General features: G+C 32.0%; 1 protein-coding gene across 1 annotated transcript in view; it reads left to right on the top strand.

Moving 5' to 3' along the window:
- The first annotated feature begins 256 nt into the window (after positions 1–256).
- LOC129226941 (ATP-dependent RNA helicase DHX8-like) overlaps positions 257–17,138 on the top strand; it is a 75,182-nt gene continuing 58,300 nt past the window's right edge. Inside the window, exons 1-4 of the mRNA XM_054861570.1 lie at positions 257–362; positions 2,713–2,798; positions 2,882–3,031; positions 7,839–8,042. Coding sequence (XP_054717545.1) covers positions 269–362; positions 2,713–2,798; positions 2,882–3,031; positions 7,839–8,042 — 534 coding nt within the window. The 5' untranslated portion in view covers positions 257–268. The remainder of the gene's footprint in view (positions 363–2,712; positions 2,799–2,881; positions 3,032–7,838; positions 8,043–17,138) is intronic.

The following is a 17,138-nucleotide window of genomic DNA, read 5'->3' as shown; positions in this document are numbered from 1 at the left end:
CAGTTTTGTTTACGGCTGCAATCACAGAAACGGGGCGTTCGCAGAAACTTTCCTTTTCTTTTGTACAAATCTTGTACTTCAAATGATGTAAACATTACAGAAAAAGTTCATGGGATACATTTATAGAAATATTAATGCATATATATTCTTAAGAGGCTAAGTAAAAGGAAAAATTGATGATTTCTTCCTAAATCTGTAAAGCCTTTGACAAAAGTAAATTTTATATTGGCAACGGATTCTTCTAAAAGGTAAATAAACAAAACAAGTTATGGAAGAAATAAAAAAACTTGAATATTTATCACTCGTTTCCAAAATATGCACTGAATTAGAAAATCATTTGGGAATAAATGACAAAGATTTAGGTTTGTTGTTTTTAAAAGTATTTTCAATGGCTTTTCATTTTTGAGATTTAATTTCCTTCGTGCAAAAGCAAACGAATTTAAAAATTATTTTTTGTTTTCTTTTCTCGTTATTCGATGTCATTCTTTCAGGGGACATTTCGATAATTGGGAATCTGGCGATCTTTCTTCATTGGCGTCAATTTTTGGCTCCAGTGCCCTCGTGAGAGGTATTTTTCTTTTCAAATCTAAACAAAGATATCAGAAACACCTATTCACATATAGTTACTATAAATCAGAAGGGTTACGAAAAAAAAAATCATTTTCGCCAAAATGATGTGACCGCGCCAGATTCCCAATTATCAAAATATCCCCTTATGTCATGTTCTCAATTCCAACGATAAATTTCAATTTAATGGACCATTCTCTAGTTTCTCCCTAAAATTAAAAATTTTGCTGCCTCTGGGAAAAGATGTGATATTTGTATACTACATCTTACCCATGATTAATTTAAGTTTATAACTATTGAAATAAAAAACGTGCTTTCGGGCAAAGCGGGTATGCCCGCTTTCTTTATACTTTTTTGGCAAATGTACTGAATTAGATTTTCTATTCAAATAGGATAAGTGCATGGATAAGTGTAACTTTAAAAAGTTATTTTTATTATGGCAACTAGAGCTAGTCAATTCTTTATGTTTTTTAAACAAATGTGCTGACTCATACATATCCAGTTTAAATTAAAAATCCAACTATTTTTTTCAAATTTTTTATAATGGCTGTTAGCTAGTCAGTTGATTCAATTGTTTATTAATTCATTGTTTCAAACAAATCTAAAGAAGTTCTTCTGCCCTTATATAGAAGTTTGGTAAGACCTCATTTGGAGTATGCTGTTCAGTTTTGGTCTCCTTATCTTAAGAAAGACATTAATGTATTGGAAAGGGTTCAAAGGCGGAGTTACAAGGCTAATAAATGGACTTTCTCATTTAGACTATGATTCCAGGCTTAGAAGGCTAAAAATGTACAGTCTTGAACAAAGAAGAGACCGAGGGGACATGATTCAGTTGTTTAAATTTATTAAAATGAAAGATGTTACGGGGCTGAAGTTTAGCACTGAAAACAGGACAAGAGGTCATTGTTTTAAGCTATTTAAATCTCAGGCTAACATGGATGTTAGGAAAAAATTATTATTTTCGCAGGGTAGTGGAACCTTGGAACAGTTTACCGGAAGAGGTGGTAATGAGCAAGAGAGTAGATAGTTTTAAGAGGGTCCATTGATCTTCACTGGAGATTGTAAATTGACTAGGACCAGCCTAGCTGGGCCCAGAGCCTGTTGCTGGTCGTCACTTTTGTATTTGTATATTTTAATGACAAACTAGCAGTGTCACCCGGCTTTGCACAGTGCACCTCCTCGAAAACATAAGTTACATCAAGTGAGGCGTGTTCAACAATCTAACAATCTGGCTTAAAGAAAATAAAAATCAGCAAAATTTTGCGGCAGATTGCAGAAAAATATCCATAAAGGAAACATTTTAAATCCCCTGATTGCAGGAAAAGCCTCAAAACAAAAACCACAATTTCATTTGTTCATATACGAGAAAAAAAATAGCAACAGATCTTTCATTTAATGATTTTCTTCATGCTACAAATTTTAATAAAAGTATTGTTATGGAAAGTTGAGATGAAGCACGGAATAATAATTTGAATGGAAAAATAAGGATTTTATGCCAAAGTCTAAGTCATAATTAATAGTTTTTAACTGATATCGCCGTTAATTATTCTCAGAGGATTATGTTAAATAGCCAAACATAAAGACGGGAAGATTACGAATCTATGGATACCTGGTTCGATGGTCAGTTCACTGTCGTTCAGGAAAAGTAACTTAAACATACATACATAGATACATATGCTCAGTTTTTAATTATATAAGATGTACTAAATCATAATTGGTAAGACTTTACCTGAATGGCTTACCCAAATTCGGCCCCCTGGTTTTTCAAGTGTTTGTAATGTTTGATAACAAAACAATATTGGGTTTGAAATGATGCAAGAATCACTTTTTATTTTGTAGTTCTCGATCCCCTCAAGAAAGTAAAACCAAAATTGTTGAGATAAAAAGCCAAACACTATCATATTCAATCGTTCTTCGTTAACTTACCCACTTTGGGCCACCCTCCCCTAAGGCTTCATTTTTTAATTAAAAAAATCCCTACTTTATCGAGAAATTTCTTTTACACTCAAACTTTTGTTACTAAATTTATTTATGCTAAGTTTCCCTGATTTTAAGGATAAAGTTTCCTTAATTTTCATCTTTCAATGTTGGCAGCTACGAAATTCATTTTTACAAAATATATTCACTTTTTGTTACTTATTTCAGCTGAATTTATAATTAACTTGGCTGGAAAAAATGACACTTTCGAAGCATTTAAGAAAGCTTTATTGCAAAATGGAGCCGAGTTTCCTGTAAGTTTTCTTGAATTACTTAAATTTTAAAATGTTATAATCTCACATGGTTTGCGAGTAACCAAAGCATTAATTTATTTCAGGATTCTTTTATGTCAAATTTACTCCGAATTATTCAACAAATGAAACCCAGCTCCATATATTTTATTGCCAGTGAAGATGAACAGTCTACAACAAGTTCTGAATTACGAAGCCAAAACTGTTTAACTGTACCTGATAAAGAAAATGATATGGTAAGATGTGTTTAACATAAAGTTTTTCTTTGTGTTCAACTGGTTGAGGGAATGCAATTTGCGATGTGTATTATTTTTTGCCATTTGACAATTGATTCAATTTATCTATTCATTTTTTTTGTGTGTGTTACTATCAGTACTACACAAGGTTTTCATTTAAATAAAACTTTTGCAATTCTCTCTCTCTCTCCCCCCCCCCCATAGTTCAGGTATTGAAATAAAAAATAATTTAGTTGTTCAGAAAAAGAATAAAGAGTGAAAAAAGTACATGTCAATTTTTCCTTGTGTATCTGATGGACTAAAATTTTGTTACTTATCAGTTCTGAGAATTTGGGCTTTTCTAGATTTTAATTTTTATTGCATCGAAAAATAACCAATTTAGACTAGTTTTTATGTTATTATTAAGTACGTATTTCTCGTTCTCCAAGATTAGAAAAAAATATCCTGATTATTTCTTTTTAAATATTTATTTTTAATCAAAACGTTAAAAGTTTTTTTTCTTTTAATTTTTAGTAGTTTTATTGACTAGAGCATCGGTTCTCAACCACTGGTTCGCATAAAGGGGGTTCGCAAAAATAATATTGTAACAGCAGAATTTCAACATTTTTAGTTCAGATGAAATCTCAAGCTCAAGCGTTTTTTGTTCTTCATTTGTTCATTTTTCTCTTGTGCATTCGATACTCTAACTCTTTGGACACAAATACAAATACAAATACAAATACAAATGTGACGACCAGCAACAGGCACTGGGCCCAGCTAGGCTGGTCCTAGTCAATTAATTAGTCCCCAATGAAGATCAATGGCCCTCTTAAAGCTATCCACTCCCTTGCTCATTACCGCCTCTTCCGGTAAGCTATTCCAAGTGCCCACGACCCTGCTAAAGTAGTAGTTTTTCCTGATTTCCAAGTTAGCCTGAGATTTAAATAGCTTAAAACAATGACCCCTTGTCCTGCTTTCCCCGCAAAAATTTAATCCGTTTACATCTTTCATTTTGATAAATTTAAATAACTGAATCATGTCCCCTCTGACTCTCCTTTGCTCCAGGCTATACATGTTAAGCCTATTAAGTCTGGTATCATAATCTAAATCTGAGAGTCCCCTTACTAATTTAGTTACCCTTCTTTGAACCCTTTCCAATACAAAAATATCTTTCTTCAGATAAGGCGACCAAAACTGAACAGCAAACTCCAAATGAGGTCTTACTAAACTCCTATATAAAGGCAGAAGAACTTTCTTAGATTTGTTTGAAATAGAGCTATTGATGAACCCAAGCATTTTGTTGGCTTTGTTACTAGCAATACTGCACTGTTGACTAAACTTGAAGTCCTGATTTATAAAGACACCCGGATCCATAACATTATCTGCCTGATTTATGACTGAACCCTGTAAACGATATCTCATACGCTTATTTCCAAGACCTAAGTGTAGCATTTGACATTTCCCTACATTAACTGCCATACCCCATTTATCTGCCCACTTAGTAATATGATCCAAATCCTCTTGCAGCTGTTTTACTTGTTCTTCATTTTCGACAATCCCCATAACTTTTACATCGTCAGCAAAACAATTCATGCTTCCAGAAATATTTTCATTGATGTCATTCATAAATATAATAAACAAAAGAGGCCCTAAATCTGATCCCTGAGGAACCCCACTTAAAACATCACTCCAATTAGAATGATTTCCTCTCACAACTACTCTTTGCTTCCTACCAGCTAGCCAATTTCTAACCCAAAGTAAAGTTTTTCCTCCTATTAATGTTAGCATACTTGCTGACATATTTTGTAAATTTCAAGAATTAAGTCTTGTCATTACGAGGAGCAGGGTTTTACCATTTTCATTGAGCATATGATAGAATTGAAGCCATTTTGAATAGGTTCAAACTTTGAGCACAATGAAAGCATGCAAAGGCTTTGGTTTTCTCTGTAGCTGTTGATCAGCAAACTCGATTCAATTGGATGGAAATATTTCATGGAGTATATGCGAACGTCTGAAAAATTTATAGTTAATATTCAACATTTATTAGTTTCTTCATCATTTGAGTGTGTCGAAGAGCTATCAGTCTTCCCTTTGGGTGTACCGAAAGTGCGTATAGGTGCGATTTTGCTTCTGTTTGTTGCTGAAATTTTCACATTATCTAAATTACAATGTTCTTTGAACTGACGAAAAAGGGAAAGAATAGTTCACAACTAAAATAAAATTTCCTGGGTGAAAACTTGCGACAGTGTGAGGATACGCAGTAAAAAATTAATGAAGTTAGACTTTGCAACTTGAATTTCCTCCATATGTAGAAAAGGAATTTATGAAATTTGTGCAGAAAAATTCTCGTGCAAATAGTAAACATGTTTTTTTTTTAGTAAATATTACCTTTTATGAAATCATTAGACTTAATTATAGGCGTTTCTATTGTTTCTGAAAAATAAAATAAGAAAAAAAAGAATAGTTACACATTTTATTCTGCATGTTTGGTATAAAGACAAGAAAATTCTTCAGCATTCAAATGATTAATGTATTAAAAATATCTCTATCAAACAAGTAGACTCATATTTCAACAAGATGTAACTTTAGAGACCTTTGGATCTTGCTGTAGAAAAAAAATCATTTAGTTTATCTGAGACAGTTTTATAAAAGGTATGTTCAAAAATCATTCTTTTATTGACTTCTGATTTAGTGGTACCAATAAATGTACTGTTGTATCAGAAAAAGATATTTGGATTTTTTGAGCAATCACGATTGCTTATTGTTCTCATTTGAAGGTCTTTGGTGTCCATGCCTTTTTCAGCCCCCACCCTCACCTGCAGATGCGACTCCATCCCCCGGTAGCCGCTCCTAGTCGGTGGTGTCCTACACACATATGCACTCACACACATACATACAGTGCCTTTACACACATGCCAACATGCATACGCACAGGTCTATACACACACAAAAGCCTACACATATACAACTAATACACACGTCTCTTTTCAAGAGGAGAGGTAGACTTAGAAGGACAGGAGCCGTGTCTAGAAACAAGTGAGTAGGGTAGTAACCAATGGGTAGGGTCCTGTCGCAACTCGTGATTGCGAAAAACATAATTTGAATTTGAAATTTTAGAATTCAGATTATTTTTTTTTTTTTTTCAACATTTTGGACAAAAGTTTCTATTTGAAAAAGGATTTTCAACGTATACAGAGTTAAATATAGAAGCAAATAAAATGCTGAATTCAATGTTAGACTGAAGCTGTCATATATTTGAGCCAGACTTTGGGCTTTCTCGTTCCACGACCATCCCATTAAGTTTTTCTCAAAGTTGACTGTAGCCTAATAAAAAAATAATTACTGGGTTTGTTTTTAAATGAACTAGCTTTGCATTCATTTTCTAGCTATCGTTTTAGTTCGTAGCAATGTTTAGTCTTTTTTTTTTCATTTATATTTTTATAATTGTTATGAACTAAAGAGCAGCATTAGACTAAAAAAGCTCCAAAATATTATTGCGGAGGAGATTTTTTTTTGTTTGTTACTTATTACTTATTGCACAAGGGTTTTGCCAACTTCCTTCAGATTTTGAGAGGTGTTCGCAAGAGAAAAAAGGTTGGGAACTGCTGGACTAGAGTGCACATAGATAGTGCACTCAAGACGTACACATAAAGAGAGAGTAACATGTAAAAATGCAACAAATTAAAATATAAAAAAACTAAAAATGTAAGATATAACAAGTAAAAAATTATAAGGAACCCTTAAAAGTGGACCAAGGGGCACCCCGTGCCACATTAGATCAAGAACTTAGGTTACAAAATTGCTAACAAATATCATTCAACGTTGAAGGTTCTTTAAGGAGAAGAGCTTAAGAAGGTTCTTCGGCCTTTATGTGGGAGTTTAGTAAGACCTCGTTTGGACCTCCTTTATCATATCTTAATGCAAATAAAAAGCTGTTGTATATGCAAAATACCAACAGCCCTGTTAAGTCATCCATAGCCTGCAGTTTCGTCCTTGTTTCGTGATCATAAGTCTGCAATAGCCAATAACCAAGCTGGAGGCAGATGTGCTCTTATTGAAGCTGAGATTTCCTATAAACTGGTAGCTAAAATTAATTTAGCTTGCCAGCGAGAATCCGCAACCTGCTGTGCGGTTCAACTAGAAAATGAATGTAAAAACTTAGTTAACAAACAGTAAGTTACTCCCCTTAAGCAAGGGTTAAGATAAACCCTGGCTTTAGGAGTCCATCTTACTGCTTAGAAATATTTGATATGTACTTTTTTTTCTCTGTAATGCATTGGTACTTTGCTTTTTTTTTTTAAAAAAAGAAGAGTCATCTTAAAGTCATGAATTTTCGAAATGAAAATCACCAGTCATCTCATTTCTTAAATTGGTCATTCAAAACTATAATAGACTTTTAAGTAATTCTTAAAAGCTAAGACATACTCATTGAAATGACTCATAATTTTGAGACACGTTTAAAAATCTGTTGTTTTGTATTTTTTAGTATTTCATTCCCCAATCAATGCCACTTAAATTCACACTAAATAAATTGCAAAAATTGTAAACCTAGACATAAAATTTCAAGTTTCCCTCCATGTTTCAGTATTGTTACAGAACTTCTTAGCCACATATCACATAATTGCATATGTATTTCAAGTTTTGAAAGAAAGTTTGAACCTTCAACATTAACTGTTATATAATTGTCGGTTGTGATAACGTTTCGTTAGAGTATTGCATTTTGCTGGAATCTTTTCAAATGCATAAAACCACTCAACTCATGAATCTGAACTCAACCTGTTTCAACTGTACAACTTTTATTGGAAAATCAGTAATATTTTCATCTTAGGTTATTGATCAATGCAAAGGAGAGCATTCAAATTTATCTGTTATTTGTGAAGCTGAGCCATCTAAAAAAGTGGTTCGGGAGATTTTAAGAAATCCTGATAAGCCATCAAGCTTCCCACTAATTGCCAAAACAGATGATGATTATGTGGACAAAAAAAGACCTGTTCAATGCATTTCTTCACCTGAGAGATTTGAAATAAAACAAGTAAGTTATTTCTCCATTTTAGGAGTCCCTCTTTCCTGGAAGTACATTATAATGTATTGATTATGTGTGAATAAAGTTAATAATCTAGTTTTCCTATTAAAACTTTAAAAATGAAAAGTTTTTTATTTATATTTTTGGGATTGGTTTTAAAGAAATTGATAAAAAAGGAAAAAAACTTGAAATTAATACTTATTTAACTTGATTATATTCGCTTTTGATAATTAAGTTTATATACTACTGCTCTAATTCAGTGGTGTACAACCTTTTTGATACCTGTAGGCCAACATTATATTAAGGTGAATCTTACAGGCCAAAACACATATAACATATTTAAATATACAGTCAAACCTCGTTATTGCAACATCAGAATTTCATGACACTTCAGGGTTGGTAAAAAAAATTTTTTTTTTTGAAAAAAACCCCAAAAAATCTGTTTTTTTTGGTGTAAACCAGGTTTTTTTGGTTTAAAAACCGGGTTTATTTGATTTTTATTACTATTTGTAAGAAAAACAATTTTATTTTAGGGAAAATATGAATGTTTTATAAATTAATTGTTAAGGAATGTTTAATATTTATATTTGTACATAATTTCTTTGTAATTAATTAAATAATTAAGAGTATAATCTAGAAATTTAATTTCCTCATACTTAGAGATTTCTGTAGGAGAATATTGTTCCAAAATCTTTAACTATTATAAAAAATACAATATGTAAATGGGTCTTGGTACAGATATTCAAAGAAATAATTCGCTGTGATAGTTCAGACATTATTAATCACAAATAACCAAGAATAAATTCTTGCAAATTAATTTTCTCATAATAATAGCTATCTACTATAAATAAAAAATAAAATTAAAATTAAACTCATGCATTCTTAGTTATGGAAAATATTAACAGTATCTACAAATGAATCATAAGTCTGACATACATTATACAACTTTAAAAATCAAAGGATCAACGCATATTTTGTTTAACAATTTTACCTAATGTATCAGTGACAACAATTATAGAAACAGCACAAGTAGGTTTTAAGGAAATCATTATGTTGTCCATTGTAGACATTATTTCTCCTGTTTTATGCATGCCGGAAAGCAATTTTTTACCAAAAAAAAAAAAAAAAAAAAATCATTTTAATTGAAAGCCCCAGTAACAAACTTAAATGAAAATACTCTTAACATATTTTAATAATGAAGACTGTCATAAAAATGAATGTTTATCGATTCTTCCACCATTCACACATGAGACTTCATTTCTTATATTAGGATAAAAAAGTTCTTTGAAAGGTGAAAATGTGGCATTATTTTTTTTTTTAAATAAGAGCACAGAGTTACATTAATGTTTTCTGTTTTCATAATTTTATACATTTTCTTTTTTTGCTCTAAGTGCATCGTCCATCTGAGATGCAAAAAGTGCAGGTATAAGCGCAATTTTATGCCTGCTGAAAGTGTTCTTGGACTGGTTATTTTTTTCCCTTTTCATTTAAATATTCTAGTGTTAAGATATTTTTGCACTGTGCATCGCTTCAATGGTACATAATCTATCTCAACAAATCTTAAGTAATCAAGCAAATTAGGTAGTATATGAATTTTTGTTTGAAATATGCTTTTCGGACTATTTTGAAATGCATAAGACTGAAAGATAATGATAAATAAAAATTATAGAAGAGCTACTTGGATTTTTTTTCCATGTAGTTTTAGAAAAACTTAGTTGGGCTGCCCTGTATTTTTATGTACCTAATAGAAAAGCTGCATATATTTAAAAAAAAACTATTTAGCAAACTTGCATTACCTTAAAAAATATAAGTCTCTAAATTTATTATATCTGTAATTTATCTATAAAGCTTTGCTAGTTACTTTGCATTAATTTGATTTTACCCTGCAATTTTTAAGTGAAATTTATGAAAACATTTGGGGGAGAACAATGAAATTTTTCAAAAAAATCAATTTTGAAAAAAAACCACATGTTTTTTTTTAAAAAAAAAACCACTTTGTTTAAACCACCGTTTAAAGAACCATGGTTTAATTCAATGTGGTTTAAATCAAAACAACCCTGTGACACTCTGGATGTCATGTCTCTCAAAAAGTCAAACATATCATGGGTGTCCATATGCAAAATTGTAAGGGGGGGGGGCTCAGGTATTTTAACCATGGTTTAGCAGGATATTTTCCCCATGGAAACAGATTTCAGGACAGATTAGAGTCATTAAAATTTGACATTTTTAATTACTTATTCATTAATGGCTGGAGAACAAATGTATTTACATTTTTGCAAAGATTTTTGCATTCTAATTGGAGTGATGTTTTAAGTGGGGTTCCTCAGGGATCAGTTTTAGGGCCTCTTTTGTTTATTATATTTATGAATGACATCAATGAAAATATTTCTGGAAGCATGAATTGTTTTGCTGACGATGTAAAAGTTATGGGGATTGTCGAAAATGAAGAACAAGTAAAACAGCTGCAAGAGGATTTAGATCATATTACTAAGTGGGCAGATAAATGGGGTATGGCAGTTAATGTAGGGAAATGTCAAGTGCTACACTTAGGTCATGGAAATAAGCGTATGAGATATCATTTACAGGGTTCAGTCATAAATCAGGCAGAAAATGTTATGGATCTGGGTGTCTTTATAAATCAGGACTTCAAGTTTAGTCAACAGTGCAGTATTGCTAGTAACAAAGCCAACAAAATGCTTGGGTTCATCAAGAGATCTATTTCAAACAAATCTAAGAAAGTTCTTCTGCCTTTATATAGGAGTTTAGTAAGACCTCATTTGGAGTATGCTGTTCAGTTTTGGTCGCCTTATCTGAAGAAAGATATTTTCGTATTGGAAAGGGTTCAAAGAAGGGTAACTAAATTAGTAAGGGGACTCTCAGATTTAGATTATGATACCAGACTTAATAGGCTTAACATGTATAGCCTGGAGCAAAGGAGAGTCAGAGGGGACATGATTCAGTTATTTAAATTTATCAAAATGAAAGATGTAAATGGATTAAATTTTTGCGGGGAAAGCAGGACAAGGGGTCATTGTTTTAAGCTATTTAAATCTCAGGCTAACTTGGAAATCAGGAAAAACTACTACTTTAGCAGGGTCGTGGGCACTTGGAATAGCTTACCGGAAGAGGCGGTAATGAGCAAGGGAGTGGATAGCTTTAAGAGGGCCATTGATCTTCATTGGGGACTAATTAATTGACTAGGACCAGCCTAGCTGGGCCCAGAGCCTGTTGCTGGTCGTCACATTTGTATTTGTATTTGTTGTATTTGAAAAAAGTACTAAAAGCAAGGAGATTCTAATTTCTAAGGGGGGACTCAAGCCCCCCTTGCCCCCCTATATGGGCGCCCTTGAAACTTATGGCAAAAAAGTTAATTTTAAGTGACTCCGGATTTTACAGCATACCTTTTATGGTGTAACTCCAGTTATCACGACACTTTGAGCTGCTCAGTTAAGATCGATTATCCTTTACAATTGAAAATATTTTCAGTAAAATAATGAAAATATCTGGAAATGTATATTGTAGAAGTTTCTAACAAGCAACAACATACCTATTTTATTATATCCCCTGCATGCCACCTCAAGAATGGCAGAACTTTTACATAGGTTCTGAAAGTGATAAATTTTAGTCTTTAACCTGAGGGACAATAGAAAGGATAGAAAGCAGGTGGACTTTAAAACTGGACAAGAAAAGTAGCACGAGAAGAGAAATACCATCAGCTGTTGTTGGTCATCACAAACTTCTCCCATGTGGGAAAGTGATAAGAGCCCTTCATTACATCGACTAAGAAGACACAAACTTAAAGTACAGAAAAGAATTAGAAAGAAATGTACCAGACAACCTGGTTATCACATCCTGAGACTGCAGTTTTGTTCTTATTAGAACCCCTCAGTCAGGATAGTAATAACGGAGCTGGAGGCAGATGTCAAAAAGCCTAACTAGTAAATAGAGTGAATTTATGTCACCATTCCTGACTGAGGAGTTCTAATAAGAACAAAACTGCAGTCTCTGAATGTGATAACTGGGCTGTATGATGCATTACATGTAGTTCTGCCTTAGGGCTGGCTTAGTGGCGGTAAATTACTGCTAAATTAGAAAGCGTTTTTCCATTTTCAAAACTTACTGCTAAATTAGAAAACGTTTTTCCATTTTCGAAAAGTGGGAATTAGCCATCAAAATCTAATCAGATGGTGGCCGAAAATGAAGAGTCCCTTAATTGTGTTCATTCTTGATAATAATTATTGAAAACCTTTTTTTTAAAACTTCAAGATCAACTTTGCGGAAAGTTAGAGTGTTAAAAATGTTTTTTAGAAATTCCGTACCTCAGAGCCAGACAGACGTAAGTCCAAAAATTGTGATTTTCTGTTTATTACTGCATTGTATGTATAATAGTATTCCGCATAGAGCTATGAAAGTGAAATTTAAAAAAATAAATTCCTTTATAACTTAACCGGTGCTATAAGAACGTAAGTCCCAACTTTTGTTTGAGCCAGAAAAACGTAAGTCCACTTAACATCAACTGGCTCTGAATCATTACTTAATACATGTTGAGAAAAATATCGTCTGTTATTAGAGGAATAATATTGGTTAAAGAAATACAAACTAAACAGATTTATTGTGGAATGATTTGTGATGGGAATGAAAAAAAATTGAAAAGCAAAATAAAGGAAAAGGGAGGAAAAGAGTAAAAAATGGCCTGTTTCTATTGACAACGTAAAAAGGATGGCACGAAGAGAAACAAAACCAGAAGCCACACATTTGTTTTAAATTTTAACAACAGGGAAGAAGTAGTTTGCAAAACTTTTTTTAATACACTATCTATCTCTGAAACCTTTATGAGAGTCGCTTTAGAAAAAACCAGTGAGTCTACGTTGGTGATACCAGACCAGAGGGGTAGACGCATTCCTATAAATAAACTAACAAGTAATAGCTTAGACAAACATCTTGAAGTTTCCAGTGAATGAAAGTCACTACAGCAAGGAAAGATTGAAATGTAAATACTTGGGCAATCACCTAAACATTTCCGAAGTGTACTAACTATATGTCGATGAGTGTGTGAAAGAAAAAAATAAAGCAGAGAAAAAGTGGATATATTCAAAAGTTTTCAAAGAAGACTTCAATTTATCCTGCCACTTGCCAGACAACGACTCTTGTAATATTTGTGACAAATTAGATTGCGAATTCAAAAATGGAAGAACTGTTGAAAACGGCAGCGAAATTAAAGTTTAAAAAGTAAAGCACTTGGGAGAATCTTCAGTCAGATATGAATTAAAATAAGAACATAAACTAAAAGACTGCAATCAAAGATAGGACAGTCGCTTATGTCTGTTACCCAAAAATGCCTTCCTACTACAGATTTGAAGAGCTCTCAAAGTTTTTACTCAAGAAAACTCTAGACATTAAATCATACTATTCTTGACACAACCATCGATAAAACTTGGTGTATGGATTTGCAATGACGTAACAGCTGGGCGAGGAAATAAAATTGCATCGTGCTTATTCACGTGTAAAAATGACTTCAAATCCTACTGGAAACTTAACGGTATGGACTGATAATTGCAGTTGCCAAAATAGAAATATTAATATGGTTTTTGTTTAACTATGGATGTTAGACAAAATTTCGACTTTAAAAGAAATAAATCACAAGTTTCTGCTTGCTGAACACATTCACATGGAAGTTGATGGGAAACATAGTATTATAGAGCAATCTAAAAACAATTTAAAAAACACACTATCTTCACTACAAATTACTGGGCTAATTTTAGTATTTAATGTTCAAGAATAAATTACCCATTTGTTGCAAAAAGGATGGACTTTGAAGACTTTTTAGAGGTTATTTATTTGAGGAGCAAAGAAGCTCCTTTTGTTTCAAGAAAGACAAACACTGATGAAGAGCCATTTTTGATATCGAATGAAGTTTGGTTGCAGCTTCAAAAAGAAGACAGCAAATTGTATTGTAAGACCGGCTTTGCAGATGAAGTCTTCTAGCAGTTGAATGAAAAGGAAATGAACAAGAAGAAAAGGTTGTTATGCCCAAGCAGGGTGGCGACAGATCAGGGAAATCAGGGAGATCAGGGAAAAGTCAGGGAACTTTATTAATCAGGGAAAAGTCAGGGAAATATCAGGGAATTTTGAAAAAATAACAAAAAATCAGGGAAAATTTATTTTATGAAGGAAAAAAAATTTTTTTTTTGCTTTACAAAATTAAGTATTTTAATTGCCTACGCATTTTCCGCCAATTATCTGCTCAAAAAAAGTAAAATTAATGAGGTGTGATTATACACTGCCGCATATTTGTGCATTTTTTTCCCTCAACATCAAAGTATTGAATCTTACTTATTCCCCACAGGATGAACTTCCTAAGATTGTTTCTGTGTCTGTTAGGTTGTTTATTTTACCTAGCTTAAAATTTCCTTTTACGCTTTCAATGCTACGTAAAATAAACAACCATACAGGCAAAGAGGAAGCCTTCATTAATGCCTTAGCTCCTTTGCCTTTATTCCATTGTCTCGAAGTAATTAGCATACTGTAATCAGAATTTCAAGAAGAAATCTTTGGTTTTTGAATTAATACTTTAAAAGCTTAAAAATTATTACTTCTTCCTGTTTTTAATTTGATTGATAAAATTGAACTTTCAATAAAAAAAACTTTGTTTATTATTTGTTATCACCGCAGATTATAAAGGTTTTCTTTTCTTCGGACATAAGTGATTCTTTTATTTTATAACCAAGTTGTATTCTTCTTTTATTTTTGAAATTAACTAATTGCTTTTTTATTTCTTTTTTCCCCCTTGCATTTCAAAGTTGTTTGTTACAAAAGCGATGTAAGATTTTTTTTCATTACATACTGAAATCATTTGAAATAGAGTTAACTAAGTAACTTAAGTAAATATCTTTATTTTTTTATTGTTAAAATGCTGTATTCATTCATTAAAATCTATGTTCTTGATTAGTGAAAAGCTCCATATGAATGGATGTCAAATGGTTTCATCTGTTTTGCATAAATATGTCAATTAGTTATATAAGAATAACTAAATTACTTCTATTATTTCACTATTGCTTGTTATTCTTGCAACAATTATTATACTGTTTGAAAATTTAGTTCAAAATAATTTCAATTACTTTTTAGTTCTATCATAAATACACATATGTTTTTAAGAGTGATTTTAATAGTTTCTTAAAATTCTTATGCTAAGTGGTTTCTGGAAGTAAAGTTTTTTTTAAAAATTCTCTATAATCTTTCCATTGTAGAAAAATTTAATATTCTATTTTGTAGGGTTTTTTCCCCCCCCAAAAAATGACTTGATATGTTTTTTTTAACCATTTTATTAAAAAAGTAGCATTTTTTAAAATATACCTTTAGTTCAACAACTTTACACAACTTAAAACGTTTAAAATACTGCATTTTATACAAACATACAATGGATTTCAAGTAGAGCAAAGAAAGAAAACCATTATCATTGGTAACGTAAATCAGGGAAATTTGGTGAACTTAATCAGGGAAATCAGGGAAAAGTCAGGGAACTTTTTTTCACAGTTCCTGTCGCCACCCTGCCAAGGCAATTCCAAAATTAAGAATAACCACCAAAAAAGATAAGTAATGAAAACTGCAGAGACCTTACGAATTAAAACGCAGTGGATTCCTATTATAGTGTATAGACCTGACTTTGAAAATCTTCCACATGGAGAAAACGAAGGAAACGTTCCTGAAGATGATTCAACTGCTCTAGACTTATGTTTTGAGATCATCTACAATTTATAGATGATCACAGTTTCTTTGCAACATTTTAAAATTACGTTCTGCTTATATGTACTAATTCTGACTGTCTATTACTTTTTGAGTTAAGTATCATTAAATTTCTACTAGGAACTTTTGCAGTTTACTTGTAAAACCGTTTAAACATTTTTAAAACTGTGTTTGGTGTAAAACAACAGTAACATAAGTCCAATTCTGATATAATGAGTCATTTAATCTTTCGTTGCATAATTAATTCTTAAATTGTACGAAAATGAGCAAACAGGGAGTATTGCATACATTTTTTTAAAAATTAACAATTATGTTTTGCCTATGTAAATGAAATCCTTCCTTTCAGTTTTAACCAGGGATGCAGAGTTGGAGTTTAATTGATTTTGAAGTAAAGGAGTTGTATTCGGCGCCGCCGGGATATGACGGTTTAAAATACAGGAGTTGAAATTAGAGTTGGTTATTTTTCCTTTGAGTCCAAAACTCTGTGCTATGGAGTCAGTCAGAGTCGGAATAATTTTGAAAGGGAGTCTGAGTCAAAGGCTCTAGAATTCTCGGAGTTGGATTTAATCATTTTCAATCCAAACCCACCGCTCTCACACTCCACCATTTTCACACTCTCGTACAAAGTAGATTAATGTGACTTACGTTAGTCTGGCCCTCAGGCACGGAACTGTTTTTAATTAAAACCACAACAACGTAAGTCCAGTTCTGATACAAGGAATCTTTTATTCTTTAATTATGTAAATAATTGAAAAGTGGTGCAAAAATTAACCTACAGGGGATGAAGAAGACTTTTTTTTTAGTATTAACAGTCATATTTTGTAGCTTAATTCATATAATAGCTTTGCAACTAGGCAACAAAATCATTATTTTCTGTTTTTTTGCTCTACTGCAAAATTATCATAATGTGACTTACGTTCCTCTGGCTCTGAGGTACACAATTAAGCAAACCCGTGTGCAGAATAAAATAAAAAAATATGTGAAGTTGTTTTTCTTTCTTTATTTATTTTTTATTTTGTATGATTTTAGCCTTGTTCTCCAATAATTCAAAACTACTTTAAATGAATCTAATTAAAAGCATTAACTTATTTGTTAATTTTTTAAATCTGTACCTTTATTATAAACTGTTTAATTATGAACTTTTCCACTGTTCTGGTTAAGACTTCGCTCCTTCTATGACAACACTTTGTAGACAGCTCCAAAGGTGACGTGATAACAAAGCTCAACTGTATTTATAATTTTCTAAATGACATTGGAAAACATAAAAAAGAAAAGAAAATTAAAGCTAAGAATTGTTGTTATATCACAACTTGATGCTTATTTCATTAGGTGTGAATATATTTTCTGTAGGATATAGGCTCC

Source organism: Uloborus diversus, chromosome 7, assembly GCF_026930045.1.
Source record: "Uloborus diversus isolate 005 chromosome 7, Udiv.v.3.1, whole genome shotgun sequence".
Lineage (NCBI taxonomy): Eukaryota > Metazoa > Arthropoda > Arachnida > Araneae > Uloboridae > Uloborus > Uloborus diversus.
The sequence above is the reverse complement of the archived record's forward strand: the minus strand, read 5'-3'. Positions and strand labels throughout refer to the sequence as shown.